This window comes from Excalfactoria chinensis, chromosome 3, assembly GCF_039878825.1.
Source record: "Excalfactoria chinensis isolate bCotChi1 chromosome 3, bCotChi1.hap2, whole genome shotgun sequence".
Classification (NCBI taxonomy): Eukaryota; Metazoa; Chordata; class Aves; order Galliformes; family Phasianidae; genus Excalfactoria; species Excalfactoria chinensis.
In genome coordinates, this window is record NC_092827.1 from 60,660,338 (window position 1) to 60,681,622 (window position 21,285).

The 21,285-nt window shown below is 43.3% G+C and overlaps 1 protein-coding gene across 7 annotated transcripts in view; it reads right to left on the reverse strand.

The window, feature by feature from the left end:
* Positions 1 to 17,324, reverse strand: part of LOC140249527 (SAM and SH3 domain-containing protein 1-like) — a 503,646-nt gene extending 486,322 nt beyond the window's left edge. The window contains exons 1-2 of one of the 7 annotated variants that reach the window (XM_072331311.1): positions 17,247 to 17,324; positions 15,509 to 16,565 (exon numbers count right to left, since the gene is read on the reverse strand). In XM_072331311.1, the coding sequence (XP_072187412.1) occupies positions 15,509 to 15,922 (414 nt within the window). In that variant the 5' untranslated portion in view covers positions 15,923 to 16,565; positions 17,247 to 17,324. Of the gene's footprint in view, positions 1 to 15,508; positions 16,593 to 16,916; positions 16,986 to 17,181 lie in introns of those variants that run through there. The other 6 variants (XM_072331315.1, XM_072331314.1, XM_072331309.1 and 3 more) reach the window with 6 other exon arrangements.
* Between the last annotated feature and the right edge of the window lie 3,961 nt (positions 17,325 to 21,285).

Consider the following 21,285-nt stretch of genomic DNA (forward strand, 5'->3'; position numbering starts at 1 on the left):
GTGTGATAGTCATTTGCTCACTTCTCCCCTTGCAGCATTACAGTACACAAATGTTCAAAACATATGGCTATTACACAATTAATAGATAGAGTAACTCTTCAGCAATAATTTTATCTGAGGTTTCATTTCTGATCTGCTGTTGATAGCGGAAGAGATTTTCAAGAACTTCTGTACCACAAAAGGGACAAATTAGGTGGATTTAAAAAAGGATGGAAGTCCTGGGGATTAGAAGCATGAATCTGGATTTCTAGCAAAATTGCATAGCAGCAAGATGCACAACTCAGACAGAAGAAAATACCATTTTGCTATGCACAAGTTGCGGTATGCCCTATAATTCTAGTCTTACATCAATCATTCATTTGCTCATATTTGTACAGCAGGCCACGCTGGAGCCTTTGTCACTGACATACCACATAAAATAGAGCAAAATAATCTACTGTGATGTCTTGATGCAAGAAAACCTGCAGAAGAGGAGGAGTTTCTTGGAAGAAGCCAATCCACTGTGTCACTCACAGAGAATAAAATCCTTGCAAGGGACTGACTTAATAAAAGCATTAGTCCTACCCCTTGTGACCCCAAGTTGGGTCAGTGTGCCTGCAGGGATACACAGAACAGACATTTTTTTTACATAACATGTTCAGTAGGGAAAGAGTTTCATATAGTTTACACTTGAGTCAGACTAAAACAATAAAAACATGTCTTAAGGTTTAGAATTTTAATCCTGATTCATCTGTGACCCAGGCACATTGCTGTTTTCTTCAGCTGTATCTTGAACTATAGGATGGATACCATACATACATAGGTCAGACGCGTGGCTACATTCAAAGTACACAAAGCACTCCCCAGGAAGGGATTTATGCAGGTGTCTAAAGGCTTATCCTTTGCAGACCTCACTTTTGCACGTGCGCATTCATGGAGTACCAATAGACCTATACTCCTTAGGCACTGCAGAATCATGGAATGCCTTGGGTTGGAAGGGACTCCAGGGACCATCAAGTTCCAACTCCCCACCACCAAAGGCTGCTAGATCAAGTACTACAACAGGACAGCACAGAATTATTCTCAACTCCTATTTCCAGTACTAAACCAGAAACAATGACTGAAATACAAAGTAGACATATGTGTCTGTGTGTGCTCTATGGGCCTTACACTCTTAGGCACAAGCACAGGAGTTCACCTACAGGTTAGATAGAGCTATGGTCACTAAACTAGTGGAATGGAGTGAAGGGGGAAGAGGGATGGAGGGCAGGGAATGCTGGAGTGCACTCAAGGATATGGGCTGCTGTGTGCCAAGAAAGCATGCTGTCCTGCTTTAACAGCCAGGAAGAACAGTGACTAGCTTGATGTAGAAGGACAACAGAAGATGAAAAAAAACTGTGCTTGTTGGAATAAAACTATTGAGTCACATGGAGAAAATCTTACTGGTCCCTACCCACACATAAAAATGCTTTTGTTTCCACAAATCAAGAGGTGACAAAACAAATGGACAACACAGATTTCTGAGGAACTAATTACGCCAAATCAACACAACTTCCTTCTATATCACACAAGGAAACTCACAGCATAACTGAAATAACTAGATGCCTCTAGTCTTGATTTCAGAAAGGCTTTTTTATACCATTTCAGTAGCCATTCATACCAACAAACTAGGTCAAATGCAAATAACTAGCACAAAGTATTTGTAAAGTGCCTACAGAACACGCAAGACAAAATGTGAAGTTATAATAAGTTTTCCAGGGGACTGCTCTCATCACAATGATCATTTTCAGTACCAATACAAATGGTAAAAATGAAATTATTTTTATATCAGTGGGCCACATTCAACCAGTAGGAGCACTAATGCACAGGAGGCTGGCCTTTGGATTCATAATAAACCCATTCTTTAAACAGAGGGAGTCTGATCATACAAGGATGTTATTCAGCAGGCACAAAAGAGCAAAAGTACAACAGGGTATGGATCATTGCGTACACAAACAATGGTGAGCCCTCCCACCTAAAGGGCTCAAGGAATGTTGTAGACCCAAGGCAGGAGACAACAATGTAAGTAGCACAGAAAGGGTTACAGACAGGAAGGAATAACCAATGCTCTGCCCTGCACCAGCAAGGTCTCAGACCTCTTCAGATCAGTGAGTGAAAGAAAGGCCATCTGCCCACCCTCTTCTGCCACCCCCCCCAAAAAAAAAGCTAAAAAGGGAGATTCATTAACTACTAATTCATTAATTAATGGATCATTAATTGTCAGACATTTGGGTAGGATTCAGCAGAACCTTAAAAAAATCTAAACCTCGCTAACAGAAAACACAAAGAAATAAAATGAGTTGAAATATGGAAAATTAGGTAAGATGCTAAGAAACAATTTTAACAGTAAAGACATCTTAGCACATCAAGTATTAATAAGATCACAGGGATCACATTACTTAAAGTTAGGAAACAGCTTGTCAAGCTAATGTCTGAGGAAAACATTCCTATCTCACTATTCAGAGGCTTAAATCTATCTGACAAGTATTTCAACCACAAAAATTACTGAGTACGACCAATTAGCCAAACGTCAGGACATCTGCGTAGATGAGATATCACATCAGCAAAACCTCTATTAAAGAAAACAGAGCAATAAATTATAGAAACCTCAGTTTATCCAAACCTTAAGTGTGTTCCCCTTCCATACATCTAAAACTACTGTACCAATTTCATGAGTTTTTCTGTTTTCCAGAGATAGTCATTTCTGGTTCGGTACTACGTAGCACTAGTGCTTCATGTAGAGGAAAAAAAAATAAGCTTGCATAAAGCTGAAGGAGTCTTTCAAACATGTTCTTCAGCTGCAAGCTGTCTAAGCAACATCTAAAGCTGGAATTTAAACATGAACCTATTAAAGAAAAACAAATCAAAGCTTTTATCTTCCAACTTCTGGAATTTAAAAGATCCTGACAGTATTTGGAAAGCTACAGTCTAAGTATTCTTTATGCACAGTTTTGGGGAACACCAGAAGAACACCAACATCTTCACAGTTATTTGCATATGCTTTGGGGCCTTCTCGTCCACTTCCAGTCTAACAAAGATGGCTACATAGGCACAAGTAACGGGCTTGTAGGTCTGAAAACTCATATGCTTATCATGAGAGAGCAGTTATTCTCTCAGTTATTCTGAGAGCAATGTAAAGAAACACGTTGGCAGCCAGCCAGTAACTCCTTCAATCACATTACTTTAAATGATAATAAGTAAAAATATTAGTTACAACGCTTGTTAAATTTCTACCTTTAGGCATAACAGAACACATAAATAAGACAAATCTCCCCATATCACCCAACTGAGAGTTAACTCCACCTTTGGGTAAACAGCTCCAATATAGCATTATATAAACTCACGGTGCAAAAACATTTTTCTCAACTTGTCTGCTCTTACGATGTCTTTACTAAAGCTCGTATCTTATTCCCAAGTTTAGCTCCTACCTGGCAGTTTCAGCCCAGTAAGGTAACAAGAATCAATACATAGCATTATTCACTTTATATGGGCTGAACAATCCTTTTGAGAGAAATACCCTGAATCAAGAAATAAATAATCACAGCATAATTATCCGTCATTCTAAATACTTCCATATACCTAGAAGCATCTTAACCATCATCTTTTTATTCTGTTGTTTCTGAGCAAAAGAAGGAAAATCATTCAGAATCTCACTGAACTGCCTGATAGGCTATGGCTTATTTCACATATCTCCAGACTGGAAGAAGGGGGAAGGAAAAACAAGGAAAAAAAAAACCAAAACAGGTGCAGACCAACTTAACCTAATATGGATGCAACTAGTACTAGTACACTTAAAGAGCTACTTCCATCAGGGTTCAACAAAGTCTAGAAAACCAGCAACCACAGTGGTTTTATTTTTGTATTACTTTGAAAGCAGAATTACAGATTCTGGGGGGGAGAGGGAGGAAGGGGGACAACAGCAACAAAAAAAGAAAACACTTCCCTTTGTTCACAACAAAAATCAATAGCTGAAGTCCCATCAATTCTCCTTGTATGAGGTCAGAGCCCACGTACCCAACAGAACTTAATGTAGAGATGCTTTTGCAAATTCCACTGCAGAGATGGCCAAGCACAGCTTAGGCAAGAAGTACCAGGGCTGATGTCTGTTTAGAAAGCACTATAAAAACTTCTAAACTCAAACATCCCCTGACAAGCTCTGCTTCACTGAAGCATACCTACTTACATTTACTGGCTGCCATATTTGCTTATACCAGTTATTAATCAAACATCCTGAAGCAACAATGATTAAGCACATGGCCATCAAACAAAAAGCAAAATACAGAATACTAGAAGTTATAGCTATCAGAGATACTTCTTCATCTGAATAACTTAGTTTTAAACACTCACTAGAGTTCTTTTATTCTTTAATGCTGGTTAATGTGAGCAGCATTGCACGGAAACACTGACACCAAAACTAAGTCTTACGTATGGACACAAGTAATGAGTAACACATTAAAGAGCATTTAACACAGACTGTGAGCCTTTCAATCCATAGAAACCATAAACACTGCTGTTTGCTTATTATTCATCATCTCTCTGATATAGACAGTTGATTGAATAGTAGTTGTTTATCGCTATCTGAAATAGCCTACAGGAAAGTATATGAAAGTGAATCACTTTTCAAGCCAAACCTGCACTAAAATAAATAAGGACCAGTCAAGAGCAGTGCCCTCTGCAGTGAAGACTTTTCTTCTCAGCAGGAACCAAAGGAAAAACATCACTTAAGCAAATGTTTTAATTTATTTATTTAAAGCTTTCAGTACTAAAGAGCCAAGTTAGGTACTGGGAGGAAATGCATAAAGGAGTAAACATCAGTGAAAACACCTGAATCGCTCAAAGTCTCTTAAAAATACCAGCTCTAGAACTTCAGAACAGAACTTAAACACCTCACATAGTTTGAAGGAAAAGACTACCATTTCAGTTAAAAACAATATACCTTAAAAGTCTAGAACTAGAAACTTAATATTAAAGCCCATCAAGTATATGAAGTCTACATACAAGTACTTCCTCATAGAGTACCAGGGAAAAGGATAATCACAGAGTTAGAACATGCTAATTAAAGGGATGAAGTCGTTGCTGTCCAGTTCAAATGAGAGAAATAAATCCTTCTGTAGCAAATGTAACAAAAAAGATGAGGAAGAAAAAAAAATAAAAGCTATCTTTAAAAAGATGGTGCTCATTTCCTTATGCACATAAAAAGAAGTACATTCAATACAAAGGAACACCTGCCTTAGTGTCCAAATTCAGGTCAACACTATAAACTATCACCTCCATTTCACCCACTTAAAAGTCTATAAAGCAATTAACTCCCCTCAACAACTTCAGGCTTCTATCAAAAACATGACACCCAGAAAGAACATACTGCAATACCTTATTTTCCGTTAGACATCCTAGGAACTGATTTAATGAATCCCATACTTGCATAAGCAGGTCTTCTGAATGTTTTTACACATAGAATATAAGTTCTCTTTCAAGCAAGCTTCCAACATTATGATGAAACTGTCCCTCAGGGCAATAACCCAACCCTTTACAACTTCCCTTGTAGGTGAAGTAATACCACTACTTAAAGCTCACAAGAAAACCACCCAATTTTGTATGAAGAAGTACAAGGAAAAAAAAAAAAAAAAAAGCACAAAACCAACACTATCACATACTTGCTAAAGCATCAGTACTAGCTCCCTTCAACAAGAGACTCAAGCTTCCTCTAAGGATAAATTCTTCCCACTGTCAGAAGCTTTTCCAAACACATAACGTTTACTTATAGCAACTGGTATTGCAGATGATGTAAACTTCACTGTAAAAACACCCTAAAATGATCAAATCTTCCTTAAGGTTCTACTGACCCTTAAAAGCACCATAAATGAGCAAATGCCACCAGCACGGGTGTGCCCAGCAGCAGGCCAGGCTCAGCTGATAGCCCTGAGCAATTAAAGCAGTTCCCATCATTCCACTACACTGCACTCACGTGCCTTTCTACCAAAATCCCCCCTCAGGAACATTCTCTTGGCAAAGTGCTGTTTAGAAGTCATTATAGGAAAAGCCTAATAACTTCTTTCAAAACAAAATAATATGGGTGAGATGAAAGAAACTTTCTTTCCCGGCTCTCTTAGTAAACTTTCAGTCAAATTCCCTTTAACTCTGCTTCTCCCCTTTTTTGATTGTTGGCACATTTACACAATAAAATGAATGAAACCTCTCTTCCAAATCAGGATATCTGATGACTCTCTTTCAAGAATTTCCGCAGTTCTCTTTGTTAAACCTTCAGTTTATTCAGGATGACCTCTTAAAATGACAACTGCTTGTTGAAGTAAGAGTGCATGTAGACTCAGAAGCAGAAATAGGCACTCATTCTTATCTCAGGTTGAGCTTTTTAGCCAGTATGTGAAGATCTAACAGGTCTTCTCAAGAGCAAATGAGTCTCGATGACTCCTTATCCTGATACTTCCCGTTCCTTAGCTATGGAAAAAGCCTCTGCTAAACTAATAATTGCTGGATAATTTAGGGCATGCATGCCCAACCCATGGCCCAGCACAGCTCACAATGTGGCCTCCCCATGCCCCATGCCATCATGGCACAGGCTTTGCCCTGTGGAGGGGCCCAGCCGAGCCCTGAGCATACAACTGTCACTACTAATGCCATCTGGACCGAAACCAGAGCAAGAGGAGGGCGCAGTGCAGTTCCAGCTCAATTTATGGCAAATACATTTATTCATTTTGATAAACTGGCTAAACACAATCCTGTGAATAGCGAAAAATATGCAGCTGTGATTCCCATTGCGATAAAGAAATTTGAGAACAGGTTCCAAGATTGCGAAAAAAAAATCACAGATGTTTTTGTTTATTTGCAACTCCAGTTTCAGTCGACATAAATACTTTACCTGTGAATTTTCAGATGGAATGTACTGAGCTACAACCAATATGTCTTTTTACCAGACTTCCATAAGGTCTCTCTCGCCAGAGAGAAATACCCCTCTCTTCACAGTCACACCTTATTCATGTCATTGCTTGTTGGCAGTACATACGTTTGTGAACTATTATTTTCAAGGATAAAGTACAGGAAGAGTAAAATTCCATCAAAAATCTCTACTGAGCACCATGAGAGCTCACTAAGAACCGCAACCACTGCCATCAAACCAGACTGGTGTGTTAGTATAACAAAAACAGAGTCACATCCCACCATTTTTATGGTTTTCTTGCTCTTTTTTACTTATCTTAATAAAAAACACTGTTACTTTATATATTTTAACAATATATAATAGAATACATTATTAATGCCTGCTGAATTAGGGACTAAACAGTGGATGTGAGCACTGTGAGATGGGGGGGGGGGGGGGGGGGGTGTGAATTTCAGTAGTGGTGACAGCAACAGTGGGTAACACTCCCCAGCTTTATTGGGTGAATCTAGACTGGGGTGAAAAAGGTTAGGGATACCCAGGCAAGAGATGTACTCTATCGGGCTTAAGGAAGAAGGTAGTGTGCCCTAAGGGTGATTTAGAGGAAATAATTTAACAGAACTCAAGCAGTGGCTAGCTCTGGGACAGTCTGAGGGCTAATAGACAACCAGGCTGGGAAACACGAAGCCCAAAGGATGAGAGCAAAGGATGAGTGCAAAGAGTCAATCCTAGCAAAAACCTCTATCAAAAACTAAGGGCACAGATGCAGAATCATTGTCCACTTCTAGATTTTTACTTTTTATTGCTCTATGGAGTACTGAGATCATGGCCACTTAGCCAACCTTGGGGAAAAAAAAATGCTTAAGCTGTTCTTTATCCTAGATGGAAAGACAATATTTTTTTCAGGCTTTTTAATTTTTTCCTGAAACACACCGGTAAGGGTGGCTAATATAAAGATGTTAACAAAGATGATGGTAAATATTCAAAGGTTATATACAAAGGAAAACTCACCAATGTCAATGCCTTGGCTGAAGAAACTGGGGCAGTCTTCACTAAGGAGCAATATCCAAGAGATGCTGCCTCAGTGGGGGTCAGCCCTTAAATGAGGTCTTAGAGGAGGTGGAGTCGAGCTTCACCCCTTCCAGGAGCACAGCTACATCACTCTCACCTGTGCTCCCACAGCTGACCCCACACTTGCCTCAGCTGATTAATCAGAGGTTCAGGCTGTAATTACCAATTTCCCATACAACACCAAAATTACAAGATGCTTTTTGGGGCACAGACATCAAAACAGGATTTACTTTCTCCATAATGTTCCCACTGATGTCATATGCAGCATGATAACACCACATCCCTACCTTGAGGGTGTGAGTACTCATGACAAATGTAGTTCATCTAGAGAAAAAAAAAGAAACTTGTGGAAGACTTGTGTGCAGTTCTAAGTTTTATTTTATATACATCATTTGTTCCTAATTTATAGCTATTGACGGGACAATTGTAAACGATTGTTTACTTGACTGCAGCCAAAATCCATGAATGTGGATTTCAGATATTATTTACCAAACATTAATTCCCATGTAAAGATCTATAATCATAAGTCAGCCTTGCTGCTGTTCAATCTGCTAATGGTGATATTTAAAGCTCTGAAACATTTTGGTCTCTTTTTCCGTGCTACTGCTATATTTTCTGTCGCCATCTCCTGTTGTACGGTTCTTACCCATCACAATTACAGATGGTAAGGGCAGGCTTGTTAGCTGACTTAGACTTGAACACTTCAAACCAAAGTTGGCATAAAAAAATGAAATCCCTGGCAAAACCCCCACTGACTTCACTGGGAATGAAACCAAGTAGAGGAGCAAGACTCCCGTCAAGAGGCATGTATCACCACAATTCACATACTGCTGAGCTCGTGAGAACAAGGACAAGGCGTTATTTGAAGGCAGTTACAGTTGTGTTTCATTTGACAAACCACTCCTCTTCTTCTTTGCAAAACACTCAGAGGCGTTTGTTACTCTCTGCAAGTGGCAAAGCTAGCAGACTCGATGACTCGGTGCAGCCAGTTGTGTGTCACCCTGGCTGCAGCCTGGCAGCGTCGGGGAAGGTTCAGCAATTCTGCACTTCTTGCTGCAGAGCTGCTCCCAAAATAAGGCAGCACTGCTAAACACAGCGCCGCAAGTGCTTTTAAGAAATGACAATTCCTGCAGCGCTTACAAGCAACCACGTTTGTCAAGATAAGCACATCAACATGAGATGTCGTGTTAGGCTAGACAAAAAGATTGAACTAGATAGCTTTGTCAAACACAAAGCAAAGTGTCTCATTCAAACTGACAAAGCAAGAAATGTAGAAGTTCCACCTACCAACGCAGCCCGTCCTGCCCTGCTTTGGGAGAATCTCAATTCAGGAAGCGACCTCCTGCAACCAATGCAATAAATTCTCTGCTAACCTGCACTAACATTACTCCTGTCACTTCAGACCACATAATGGCATTTGACATGGGTTCTATAGTACCTGTGGGTATGTCTCTGATCATACAGATGGATTTATAGACCTTAGTGGGTAAGGACTCTTCATTACAATATATGCATATGAGGTATAATTAACAGGCAAAATTAACAGCATAATTGATTATCATCATATCATAGTATCATAGTATCGTGCGAGTTGGAAGGGACCTTAGAGATCATCGAGTCCAACTCCTGGGTTTCGAGCTCCCTGTGTAGCAAAGCGGCACTTCTACCCCTGCACCACAGGGGGGATTCGAACCCAAGCCCTCCGGTGCCGCAAGCAGCAGCTTATACCACTGCTCCACAATGATTATCATTATATCCAAGCTACTGTTTATTCTGATACTGCTTTTTCTACTTACAACATGGGGGAGTTTACATTTAATGTTAACATATGGGCAAAGACCCTGCAGCAGTTGGTCCCAGCACTTCGCCTGTCTACAATTTTTCTGTGACTTTAGCAACACTTCAACTTTCCTTCCATGAGGAAAATTCTTTAATCTAAAATGAGGGACACTGCTGCCCATATATATATATATATATGGCAAATATGGTATGGCGGTATTGGCTAAAAACAGAATGAACAGAACTAAAAACATGGCTCACGAGATTACTGTGTGAGATTTCATTTTCCTACATATGGAGAAGACAGAAGCTCTGGGGGCGGCATCAACAAAAAATCTTCTCGAGAAGTGTTTTCTCCACAGAAAGGTTCACGAGCACCAAACATAGATAAAACAAGACAATTATATGGATATTCAGGAGTGAAACTTGGGGTTTGACTTTTGCCCCAGTGGTGGTACCCCTGCTGATGTGCAGCAGACACATGCACACACACTGGCATGCATTCCTCTTGTGCCAGGGAATATTAGTTTAGCTTCTCCTCCAAATATAAAGCCATATGGAGGCTGGCTGAAGGTGTTGCTGGTTGCAGGGGAAGGCAGCTCTTCCACCAAGCTCAGGACCACTAACTCCCCTTCTCCCCTGTCCAGCCCACACCCCAACCTGACCTGTGAAAATACACTGGAGGGCTGAACGTGCTATAAAAATGAGAGAAAATTATGCAAAGCTGATAGGGGCTTCTCTCAGGACTCCACCTTTAATACACCCTAATGGGATCTTCCTCCTCTCAAAAGCGAAACATAATGAAGCCCAGGAAAATTCGCATTCAACATTTTCAGAGGAGATTGAATACACGTTAAAATATTCAGGAACGATTCAAATGCAAATACAGCAGAGTGCTGTGTTATCCATATTCTGCAACAATTTGCCTTAATGCTCTTGTTAGGGAGAAGTCCCTTTCCGGTTGTTTTTTTGTGAGTTTAATAAATGAGGACTTTGAAACAACTGCCCAATATATGAGGTGCCATATTTTCTTTTAAAAAATAATAATAATAATAATGGTAAGAAATCAAAGGCAAATTTATTGCTTTCTAATATAAAATTCCTTTTCACTCCCTGAATATCGCCTGTAGCTTTGCTAATTTATTGCCATGAAAATATTGTTACTACTTAATGCACTAGTACTTTTGTCAATAGGCAGCTTTCCCCAAGGCATATTTGAGAACGCTCTGCTAATCAGGGTTGATGCAGTTATTTCAAAGCAGCCAGGTCTTTAGAAAAAGGTTCATGTTTAATTCCAGTATGGGTGAGCATTGCCATTTCTTCAAAGCACAATATTTTTAATTCGCTGCATTCATTTCTCTATCTATCTGAATCACTAACTAAATTACCCAGCCACAGACTCAGTTTGAATCAGCGTGCTACAAAGCAGTACTGCCGGCATCTTCACCTCTTAGCAAATAACTTATGCATGATATTCCTCATTTTGTAATGGTGAGGATTAAACAAAGATTTAATCGGAAACACAGATCTGTGCTATACCATCAGCACGGAACTTAAAAATATATAGTCGGGCTTTTAATGAGATAACTCACTTGGATCTGACTCCTTCCTTTTCTACATCTGCTTTAGCTCTTGAGATTATGACCTCAAATGCAGCTGAATTTCCAGTGCTTGTTTTCCAAGCGTGCCCATAACCACAAACAGCACAGTGAGTGACAATGAAGTCACACACCCCTGCGCACATCCCACCAGGGTTTTATTCTCTCTAATAAATATGGAAATCTACATCAGTATAACTACATTGAAGCTAAGCAAATCATTTTAATTGGCGTGGGACCTTTTAATGAATGTATATTTTCAGTCATTTTTAATATATTTGCAATTCTCTGCAGATTAAAATTGAATAAAATTCTTCAAGAATGGATCAGGCCATTTATTTCAATTAGAAATAGTAATGAAATTCTGGTAAACTATTAAATGTCACTTAATCTGTATTCAAGACAAATAGAATACTTAATTTCTCCTGACGTGTTCCACAACGAGGTATCCTCCTTGTCTTTATATTGACTAAAGCATTGCTCCTCCGCTTTCCAAACACCACAGTGACATTTAGTGACATTATTCCTGCTCCAAACCAGCACAGACAATCTGGTTTGCATCTAGCCCACCAAGGTAAGAGTGTCTGCGTGGCGTTGAAGGCTCCACTGCCTTTGTTCCTGCTGGTTCAGGTCAGTGCTGAGCTCTCCTTTGTTAAGCTTAATGGGAAAACTGAGAGTTTGCTTTCTTTTTTTCCCTTCTCCCATCAGACCCATCCAGAAAATGTCTACATGTCAAAAGAACACTAAGAGTATTCCTACACCAGGCATAATTAGTTTCCTAATTAAAGACAGAATTACAACACCCAAGGAGAAAATGTTTGGGGATGACACAGCCATTTCATTTGACTCTGGGTTGTGTGAAGGGCATTGAAGCCCATCACTTCCACACAATGTTTCTTACGTTCATGAAGCTTCTAAGCTGAACAGAGACAGCAGGTTTGAAACTGAAACAGAAGGCTTGGAGTATTAATGAACATTACCAACCTCGAACAAAAATCCAGCCTCAGTGGAGTTCATCTCTGTAGCAACTCTATTCCTCAGTTTATATTTGCAAAATATAGAAGACTCGGTTTGAGGAAGTGAGGTCTTGTTATAATTCTCATGGAAATCATCAAGATGGCTTGCGATAATTCTCCCCATCTGAAGTCACCCACACACATGGCTTGAATTCAAAGCCCGCACATCTTTAAGAGATTTGTATTAGGCTGTGCTAAGTAGGTGTTAGTCATTTCTTCTGGGTGTGATCAGGCTAAGTCAAGCTAAAGTTTACCTTGCCAATGCTTTCCTATCCCTCATGCTCTGTAGTTTTCATCAGAAAGTACAGCGACAGCACCGGAAGGACAGCAAAAGGATGCTTTCAACATCTCAGCATCCACACCTAAAACTCATTTTCGATCTTTTGACGGGCACACAGAAGGTTCCAAACAAGACAGAGGGTCAGCAGCACTTCCAGTTCTCAGGGACATTTTCAGATAAAACTCCAATACTGTATGAGAACTACATAACTGAACGCAGTGAGCATTCTTCAGGAAACAAGGAGAATGCATCTACGTACATATGCAGCCATTAACATACATATACACATAAGCATGTATCTCTCTGTTATGTTCCAGTCATAAACATCAGAAGGCTGTATGTCCATATAAGCCATGCAAGAAAGGAGAAGGCTGGTTAGCTGTGCAGTGGCACAAATGTAAATCCACCTTCAAAAGTTTGACGTCTGGTGCCCTACCCCACACTATCCACATGACCATCTGTAGACAGATGTGTCCTTTAACAAATACATACAAAGAATTTAAGATAAACCTCAAAATGATTCTTAATCTGATGCAGAGGAGAATCTACTTTCTTCTGACATGCAGAACTCCGTACAATGCATATTCTATATAAAAATCACAGAATCGTAGGGGTTGGAAGGGACCTCCAGAGATCATCGAGTCCAACCCCCATAAAATATATCATACGGGTTGAGGAAATTATAGCCACAATCTTGTAAAGGATTTTTTTTTAGAAAGAGATGGTTACAATACAGTGCTTTCCCAAGTGAAAGATTAAAATATTTCATTTTTCTTGTTCTGCACATGAATAATGCACAGTGACGTGATCTTTTGGTATTCCCTTTAAGCCATTTTCAAGATGGATTGCTACAGTGGGTGGCATTCCCAATAACACGTGTTGAGCAACACACATTCAGATCTTGCCAGCCTTATGGTTTCTTACAACATGCTACAATGTGAAGTGCTTCACACCAAGAAGACGGAGAAAGTTTTTCAATTACTGCAAATAAACATGATGTTTATATGCATTCGCCATCCAAACTATATTGACATTGCAAGATGAACTAAGACAAGGAAATTAAGCTTAGTTCCCCCTTCTACTACAAAATGTTCCATTTAGGTTTAAAAAAGCTTTTTAGCGTTAAAGCTGAGTGACAATTTCTGTGTAAGATGAGCTTGCCCTGACAGCTCACCTGCACTACTATCAAAGCCATCAAATTAAAACAAGGTGAGCTAAAGAAGAAAGCAATGCCTAAGATTTTAATTTCCTTGATGTCATACACAGGCATCTCTGGAATTTTATAATTCCTACAGAGAAGATAGAAGGTAGTGAAGACAGGTAGAGGATCCCTCTGATGGTAAGAAGGAATTGGTGACTGTGAGCACACAAAGTTGAAAGGAAGAAGCAAAGCATAGTTCCAAAGGTGGGTGATGAGTCGTAGCTTCTTTAATAAGCAAAAACTTTCACAGAAGTTTGCTTATGTAAGACAGTTAATGGCGATTTTAGTCAGACTAAGTCCAAGCAAGTATCACTTGAAAGGGAAAAGAAATCTCTTTGAAATGACACAGGAAGTTTCAGAAGATGCTGCACTCAGACTTCAAACATGCCTTCAAGAATGTTTTTATTAGACTTGACCGCTGTCCTATCAGATTTGATTCAGTGTTTCTGACCATGTCATCAGCCAGATGTTTCAGGAAAAGGTGAACACAAATATCTCAGACCAGCTGGCTGCGCTGCACTTGAGAAGCAACCATTGGCCCTCTATCAAAAAGCCCATAAAAATACAAGCCCTGAGAGCCTTATTACGCTGTATGTCTTATTATGTGTACCTCTACATTGTTAACTAAGTTGGATTTTACTCATTATTCTTACATCCAGGTCCCCTGCTGCTAGTATTAATTCTCAATTTTAATTTCTCACAATCACAATCATCTCCAGAAACCTGGATCTGCAGACCTCTCCATCACTTTCCTTCCATACTTTCTATTCTGATGTTAAAAGTACCTACAATCTCAAGGTCAACTGAAGAGTCAGACTTCAAATCATCAAAGAGAACGCAGGCAGCTCGGGTCACACAACAATTTGCTGACAAGCTTCATTCTGAACTCTGAAGCAACCATATATCATAATACCTTGTTTTCTTTCACAAATCGCTTTCTCATTCATGGCACTGCCTGTTTAATTTTATAGCTATATGCCTTCCAGACCATGTTATTATTACATTTTAAACTTTTCAAATACAACAACTAAACGAATATTGGGGTTTCACCGAACTGGGACATAGTCTTTGGAGACCTCCACTTCTCTGCCTTTCAGCAGAACACGTCCTTGACATAAACCAACTCGCACCCGGAGTGTCTGACAAACGGTTTTGACATTCAGCAGTCACTACCATCCTTCAGTCAATAAATACAGGACAAGAAGTTCCACAGGCCACACTACTGCTTCCTTCGAGAGCCACTTTGCCAGCAGGAACCGACAGCACAGCGCTACCTTTATCAAAACACAGGAGACGCTATCGCTCACCAACACAATGGAAAACTTTCAGAGGGAAAACCCAAAAACATCCAGAACCTTATCCTGTTAATCCCTGCCTTCACGCCCCAGACCAGACTGGACATAAAGAACGGATAAGAAACAGTAAATACGAGGCACAGCACACGGGCCCAGCTGAAGTGGTGGATGAGGAGAATCTCACCAGCCACGGCCCCGCTCCCATGCACATGACGCTGGCACTAAGTTTGGACCGTGCTTCGCCTCCAAAACACCACGACCCCGATGTGTGCCGCTCTGCACCCTGGTGCCACGCTGGCGGAGATGCCCTGAGTAGCGGGCATCCAGCCGCCACCACCTCCCTTCAAGAGCTCCTTACCTTGTTGGAGTAGGGGGGCTTGCTCAGGTTGATGCCGTCGCGGACCAGCTTGTCCCGGATCATGATCTTCAGTTTCAGCCTGGGATAGACCACCGGGCCCCCGCGGCCAGGCCGGTGCCGGGGGGCCGCCCCGTCCTGCCCCGGTGGGCGGCGGGGCCCCTTAGCGGGAGGCGCGGGCGGCGGCTCCAAGGTGAAGTAGAGCCCGGCCGCTCGCTCGTCCGCCTCCCGCAGCCGCCGCACGGCTTCGTGGATGCGGCGGCGGTGCTGGGGCACGGCCACGCCGATGGCATCCAGGTCCGGGTCGCCGATCTGTTTGCAGACCTCCAGGTCGTCGTAGCCATTGTCGACAAAGGACTCGGCGTACTGGGGGAGCTGCAGGGTTTTCAGCCACTCGTACACTATGTTGGTGCACATGCTGCCTCCAAAAGAAGGACGAGTGCAACTTTCAGCACCGAAGCCAGCCTCCCTCTCGCCTCTCCTCACCGAAGGTAATAAAAACACCAACCAGAAACTGCGATGCGAGTCAAAGGACTCAGAATTAAGGTCAAGAAATCAACATCCACCAGGGGGAAATAAAAAATAACATCAAAACCTTAAAGCAGATCGGCAGGGCACTGCAAGCACCGCTCAGCGAAGCCCTCGCGCTTATTCCTCCTCGTCTCCTCCTGCCGCCAAGTACCGCCGCTGCCTTCTTGCCACCGGAGACGGGCGGCTCGGGCGAAGGAGAAGCCAAGTGCAAGAGTGCATCCCCTAAATCCCAAGTCGCTGCCGCACCACATCCACCCACTTGCACTGTAATTCGCAGCCGCCGTCTTTTTCTCCCCTCTTCTTTTCGGTGTTAGTTTCTGTTCCCGCTCCCGTCTCACCTTCCTGCTCTCCGCCGCATGCCGGTCCCGGTTACCCGCTGCCGCTGCCTCGCCGCACGCTGGCGCCGGGGGATCCCCGCGTCGGATCGCGCACCCTCCCCCGCAGCGCAGGGCTGCCGGCCGCGCTGCCCTCCTCTCCCGGCTCTCTCCAGTCAGCACACGGCGGCTGTCGCTTCCCTTTCAAACGGGTCCTTTCGGAGTAGGAAGAAAAAGGAGGGGGGGGTTAAAGATAAGGAGGAATCGCTCTCACTTTCCCGAGTTACTTTCCCTCTGTCCTCCACCCCAGGGATACCGGGGAGAGACGCTCCGCCCGCAACCTGCCCCCCCAGCCCCGCTCCCGGCGCTGCCCTGCTCCGCGGCCCCCCAGGCGGGGCGCGCACAACTTTCCCCGCTCTCCTCATCGGTAGCCGCGGGGCAGTGCGGGCGCTGCGGGCATCCTCGTGCAGCGGCGGCGGCGGCTCGGGGCTGCTCGCGGCAGGTCGCCGCCTGCCCCCTCTTCCCGCACGGCGGCGGAGCTCCCCCCGCCGCCCGTCCTCCCGTACCCCTCTGAGCGCCCGCCTCGCCGCCAGCCGCTTTCCTCCGGCTCTTCCCGGCGCTCCGGTGCGGTGCCGCCCCGCTGCCGGCCCCTGCCCCGCGCTCTCCCCGCCGCCCTTCCAACTTTCCCGCTGCCGCCGGCGGGTGCCTGTCACACTGCTCCCTCGGCACGGGCGCAGCCCTCGGGGGCGGCCGTGCCGGGACCGGGGCAGGGCGGGGGCCGCCCGCGCCGCGCGTTCCCTGCGCTCGCCCGCCACCCGGCTCGCCGCGTACCCCCCGGAGCCAGAGGCTGGGTTGGCGTTGGGGCGGCCGCGGGACCACGCGGCCGGCAGAGGCACCTAGTCCCGTAGCAGCCGAAGGCGGAGAGGAGCGTTTGGCGCGGGCTCTGCCAGGAGCCGCGGGAGGCGCTGCCCCCGCTCTGCCGACCCGGGGCTGCCCGCGGCCGGCGGAGGCGCCGCACGGCTCCGCCCGCAATGCCGGGCTCGCAGCGCCCCCGCCAGGCCGCCGCGAGAAGTGCGACTTGCCGCCCGCTCCCGGCACGGCGCTCCCGGCCAGCCCTAAGTGAGGCGCGGTCCCGCCGCCAGGCGAAGTTACGGCGGGCCGCGATCTGTCGGCGCTGGAGATCCTGCAGCCCGAACACAACGGGTAGAGAGAAATGCAGGGGACGTGCGGCTGGCCCTCCCCGTCCCGGCCCTGTCAGGCTGTGCCCACTGACGTGTGCGTTGACCATGGCTGGAGGCCAGCCGTCGTGGCACCCATCCTGTCTCTCCACACCACAGGCGCCAGAGGTGCCATGACACCGTTGTCATGTGGGAAGCTTTATTTGTTACATGTTTCCTGGAGGACCTGTACAGCAGGTGGGCCCACACTCGTGCTGTGGCATTCATAGCGGTTCACCACGGATTTATTCAGCTCAGCAGCATTCTCAGGCTAAGCATTACCACTGCACGGTGTTTTGAGAAAGTTAGATACATACAAGTGGTTCAAATGCAGCCTCTGGGTATAAAGTATATGGCTTCGTGCTTTCATATGCTAAAAGGCAAGAAAGAGAGGAACAGCCTTTTATTCCTTTTGAAACCTCTTTCCATAAGTCATTCAGTACCTTGTTTTCTTTCCAGGCCACACAATATTTCAAACCCTTTTCTCCTCCCAGAGCTGAAGATTGAAGCAGCAATTATCTTCTTTGCACAGACCCTGCCAAACTGACAGGAGCAGAGAAGTTAGCAGGGAGGTTCTGAGGACGGGAGCTGGAGCCAGTGGTGTGGGAGGAAGATAGGAAAACTGACTGCTACTGCCCCTATTTACTAAGCTTACTAGCAGTGCATAGAGCATTATAGTGCTTCTGCATGCATTTTAAAAGGGTTTTGGAAGGCATTTAAGGTATTGCAAACGTTGTGTTTGTCTGTGGCTTGGTAAACTGCGTGTCTCCGTCTGTAACAAGATCCTGAGCTCCTCTCAGAGCCTGTGTACACCCACAGGGCTGAAGAGATCAGCCCCAGGTTACAGCATTATCAGGCTGTCTCTGGTTGTGTTTGGCATTGACTTTGATTTCACAAAATGAGTTTCTCTCGTATTAAATGCAGCAGAACTTCAGGGAAAAAACATATAATAATGATAATAATAATAAATGTATGTCCAATCAAACATTTGGGGAACAAAAAATGAGTCCTATTTATATCAGTCCCTGGGAACACTTTGGGCCAAGTCCTCATGAAGTCTGACATGAAGGTTGATGTCCTCAGTGGCAAGGGGGAGGGCATCCACAGCGAGTTCCCAGGCAGCACCAAGCACTGAACTACAGCATTGATCCAGCTGAAAGCTGAGAGTGTGCTGGCTTATTTCAAGGCCCCACCTGCCATTTGTATCATATATATAGAAGTATTAAAATCAATAGGGTAGTAACACATTTAACAATATTTCTTCTAATATTTGCAGATTAATTTCAGTAATGAATGTAGATGCTGTATCCCAGATTACATGTAGCTTTCGGTTTCGGTCTGCAGTATACTATTTATATTTGTGCTATATACACATACTAATCAATATGTTTATATATTACAGGATGAGAGAATCTTTCCTCAATACATGAGGTTTCCTGACATACACTGGAGTTAGGTTGTGTGAAAAGAAAGCGCTGAAGCACAAGCACTTTCTAAATGAAAGGAACACAGGCTACTAGAAGGAATGAGATAAAGCAAATGCAGGTAAATTTCCAGGGTAAACAACAGGGAGGAACTAGCACTGCTCATCCTGGATTCTTTCATTAGGTGTCATACCCAACTCTCACCATGCAAACACCCCTCTCTGGGCTATGAAATGGTTTGTGGTATCTACTTTCCAATGGATGAAGTGAGAGAGGATGTACCTCCCAGAGAAAATCTGAGCCATGTTGTCCTAGGAGAGATGCTCAGCAAGTCAGATTTTCTTATCTGCCATGAGCAGGTGAGAACAGGGCACTCCTCCCACTTCTCATACTTTACCATTCAAATAAAGGCCTCTGCTTTCTGATCAAAGTTAGTCAAGCCACAATCTGACTGGAATTTATTAGAATTGTGTGGGCCATGGAATATGTGACGCAATGAGTTTAACTTCTGTAGCACCCCATATGACTGGATCATCTCCAGCATTTACAAACTCGGTCTTAACTTTGTTTTTCAAATTCAGTAGACAGTACGGGTGGGAAGATATATTACAAATCACATTGATCATACAGGATTGCAGCGTTGCAGCCAATATCTACAGAAACACATTTTGGGGAGCAAGTTTACTATCATGTTGCTAGCAGAATTTTTCTCATATAGCTAGTTTGGTACTGGAGGGTAGGGACCAGATTTTTGCTTTTCAGGGTGAGATTGTAATAGCTTCCAGCAAAATGGATAGGAAGATATTTCAGTCTTGTATCCAGAAGAAGCAAGTCCAGATGAGATACACAGCAGGAAAATACTATTCTTTCTGTTGATGTATTTTTGCAGGCCTGCTATGAGGAAAAAAAATGAGATTCCTCACAGGTTTCAGCACGTCAGATTGTATTGTTCATGTAGTACAACATAAACTCAATCAGTACCACAAAAAAAAAAACAACCCACAAATATCATAGCTACTATAGTTTTGTTTAGCAAATGTAAAGGGTATTTTAACCAAATCATTGTTTTAGGTACCCTTTAAACAGAGGACACCCCATATTCATTCACTGTGTGTGTATTCATGTAAAAAATGAAAATGGTTTCACCTGTGAGCGCTTGTTCTGGAGTGTGTGCTATTAGAATATATATTTAGCTGATGGATTACATTAGCAGATAGATAATAATAATATTTGGTGGACTTTGCAAAGTCATCATCAACCTCTTTCTATGCCATGAGATGTTGTATATAGTCATTTTGCTTGGAGGCCACAAAGATGATGAGGGGTCTGGAGCATCTCCTGTATGAGGAGGGGCTGAGAGACATAGGGCTGTTCAGCCCGGGGAAGACTAAGATCTTACCAGTGCTCATAAACATCTAATGGGTGGGAGTCAAGCGGATGGGGCCATGCTCTTTTCAGTGGTGCCCAGAGACATAACAAGGGACAACAGGCATAAATGGAAACATAAGAAGTACCACAAGAACCATGAGGCAAAACTTTATTGTAGTGAGTGTGACAGAGCACTGGAACAAGCTGCCCAAATTGGTTTTGGAGTCTCCTTCTCTGGAGATGCTCAAAACCCCTCTGGATCCTTTTCTGTGTAACCTGCTGTAGGGATCCTGCTTTAGCAGGGAGTTGGATTGGCTCATCTCCAGAGGCTGAAGTCTCTTCCAACCCCTGTGATTCTGTGAAATAAGAATGCAGCTGAAAGCTAACACACAGCTACCTTACAAATATACTCAGAAATCCTTAGACGTATTTATTTTTTCAGTATCTTTATCAACACTCACTTGATTTTTGACACATCAAAGAAGCAGTATGGGCCTATTGCTCCCTATAGCTAAGTACTTCATAGTGTTTTGAACCACCGACCGATGTATTTGATGGTTGAACCAAAACTAGAGCCAAACACAAGTATTTTGAAGAATACCCATACAGATGAACAAGAAGAATTTGTCTGAAAAGAATAAAATGAAGCTCAGATATCTGCAAAGTTGTTCATCTACAAAAGTAAGCTCAGATTCACTTACAGCGCAAGGGAATAGCACACGATTGGGTTGCAGTGAATAATGCATTGAGTGTGAGCTAATACTTCTGTAATTTTCTAAAACAACAGAAGCAAACTCTCAAATACTTTTCTAAGGTTTCCACTAGGACAGAAGGTGAATAATTCACTGCAATGAATGGAACTAACTGCTTATATACAAAGGTAAATATTTGCAGATCTGAGCTATTAGTTAAGGTAAATAGAGCTC